The 1,974-nt window shown below is 45.2% G+C and overlaps 1 protein-coding gene across 1 annotated transcript in view; it reads left to right on the forward strand.

Moving 5' to 3' along the window:
- The window catches only part of LOC108578735 (ankyrin repeat and SAM domain-containing protein 1A-like), a 93,789-nt gene extending 92,693 nt beyond the window's left edge, over nt 1-1,096 (forward strand). Inside the window, exon 18 of the mRNA XM_017942112.1 lies at nt 485-1,096. Within this exon, the coding sequence (XP_017797601.1) occupies nt 485-1,096 (612 nt within the window). The remainder of the gene's footprint in view (nt 1-484) is intronic.
- The last annotated feature ends 878 nt before the right edge of the window (nt 1,097-1,974 follow it).

The following is a 1,974-nucleotide window of genomic DNA, read 5'->3' on the forward strand; positions in this document are numbered from 1 at the left end:
ATCTTGTTAGAATATGTTCCTTTTCTTTTCTAAATTTGTTAAATTCTACAAGTTTCACAGACACGTTAAAATATCTAACCCTTTCGCGATCGATAAAGAAATAAATTAAAAAAAAAGGAAGAATAATTCAGCCACGAAAGGGTTAATCGTAGAATTCTCGACACTCTAGTCTTCCTTCGCACATAAGAATATCTTTCTTCGTTCAACGAAAACTGCATTTTTCCCGAAACAAAATTGTGTTAAATTCATCGACATCCAAAAGATTACCATTCTTCTCCTAGGCTCAACAGAAACCACCATTAACGCGACAAACTCGACTTATTCACACTTCTATTTCATCCCCGAAAACATCCAAACACTAATCTTCCACACTTTCACCGGAAGAATTAACCAAAGAAAACACGATTAAAACTCCACGCTGAGAAAACTCCCGAAATTCCCCTAACCCACGACAAATCTACGAAGCGAGCCATGCCTGTTCCAGGACCAAGCTACGGAGGTGATCCTAACTCTAGGCCAGGCGTTCGAGGTGGCCTACCAAATGGCGTTGCGGGACAAGCTCGGCGGCCATACCGTCCGATCGCAGTCTGCTAATCAATTAACAACATTCTCGAAATCATCGTTACCGACAAAAATGTCCTTGTCGCCAGATTCCGTGCAAGACGCAACCACCGTTCGCGAGATCCTCCACGATCAACATCCGAAACCCATTCCTATCGTGAACTCGGTGAATCCAAAGCTGAAACTACGGTCCAAGTCGTCGTCCATTCCGAATCCAGTCGCGGTGACCAGTCCACCGAAGGACACGAACTCGAACTCGAGCTCGATCTCCAGCAACACGGCGAACTGTAGCTCGAGCTCGAATCCGGCAACCAGTCCGAGCACCAATTCCGTCAGCAGTTCGAACTCGAACGCCAGCACCTATCAAACCGCGAAGCCGTTGGTCACACACGGCAGGTCCCATTCCGTGAACGACATCAAGGTGAACGGAAATCAGCTGAAACTGGCGCCTGTGCCGGTCGACGACATCGGAATCGGCGTGAAAGACATGAAACCTGGCTCGAGAGCACCCATTGCTCTGTCCGAGGAACTGTAGATCTTGTTCGTTTTCGGTACTCGTCGGGAAAAAGAGAATCGGCGATGGAAATTGTTCGATCGCCGAGAAACTCGTTGGAGTGACTTCGAGACGTCGTAGAGATCTCAAGATCACGTCGTGATTATTGCAGGATTGTACGATGGATTTTTTGGTGGGTTTTGAAGATGGTACCTTTGGAGTATTCGGAGTTTTGATGCAAGATTGTTGAAGTATTGAAAATTCCATCGTACAGCTTGATCCTAGCGTTACGAGAATACAGCGTGGATCATTTCCACGAAAAATCTGTTAAGGGAAGTACGGTCTTCCTGAACATCGTCGAGCGACACACACGAAAGAAGGCTCGTTGAGCGTTCGTGGTGTCCTTTTAACTCTGAATCTTTTGTAGTAGAATTCTATACACGCAGACACACTTACACACAGACACATATGACAATGATTGATAACAGTTTGTACGATTATTTCGTTCCGAAGCGAGTCACCGGTGATTCTGGTGACGAGTCAGGTAAGTGAGAGACGACTGTCGAATTTTTTTTCTCAAATTCCTGCACGAATGAAATTCTCGATCGACCATATGGAAACGGTGACACTGTGATTTTCTACATCGAGGGCATTAGCGGACCGACGGGACTCGTTTAGAAGATAACCGTGTGCTCACCTTTTACACATTTTACTCGTGCTCGTGTAACGAGAACGCGAAAATTCGGAAGAAAAGAGAGAATCGACAGATTCGGAAACAACGAATATCGAAGATAGACCTTTTTTTTCTCTCTCGTTGCACGACACGCGGATATCGCGAACAGTATTATTCGACTAAAAAACGAAGCTCTTCGTCACGAAGTTAGGTGTTTTCTATAGTTGTTAACAGTGGATGTTTGGTC

This window comes from Habropoda laboriosa, unplaced genomic scaffold (genome assembly GCF_001263275.1).
Source record: "Habropoda laboriosa isolate 0110345459 unplaced genomic scaffold, ASM126327v1 scaffold28, whole genome shotgun sequence".
Lineage (NCBI taxonomy): Eukaryota > Metazoa > Arthropoda > Insecta > Hymenoptera > Apidae > Habropoda > Habropoda laboriosa.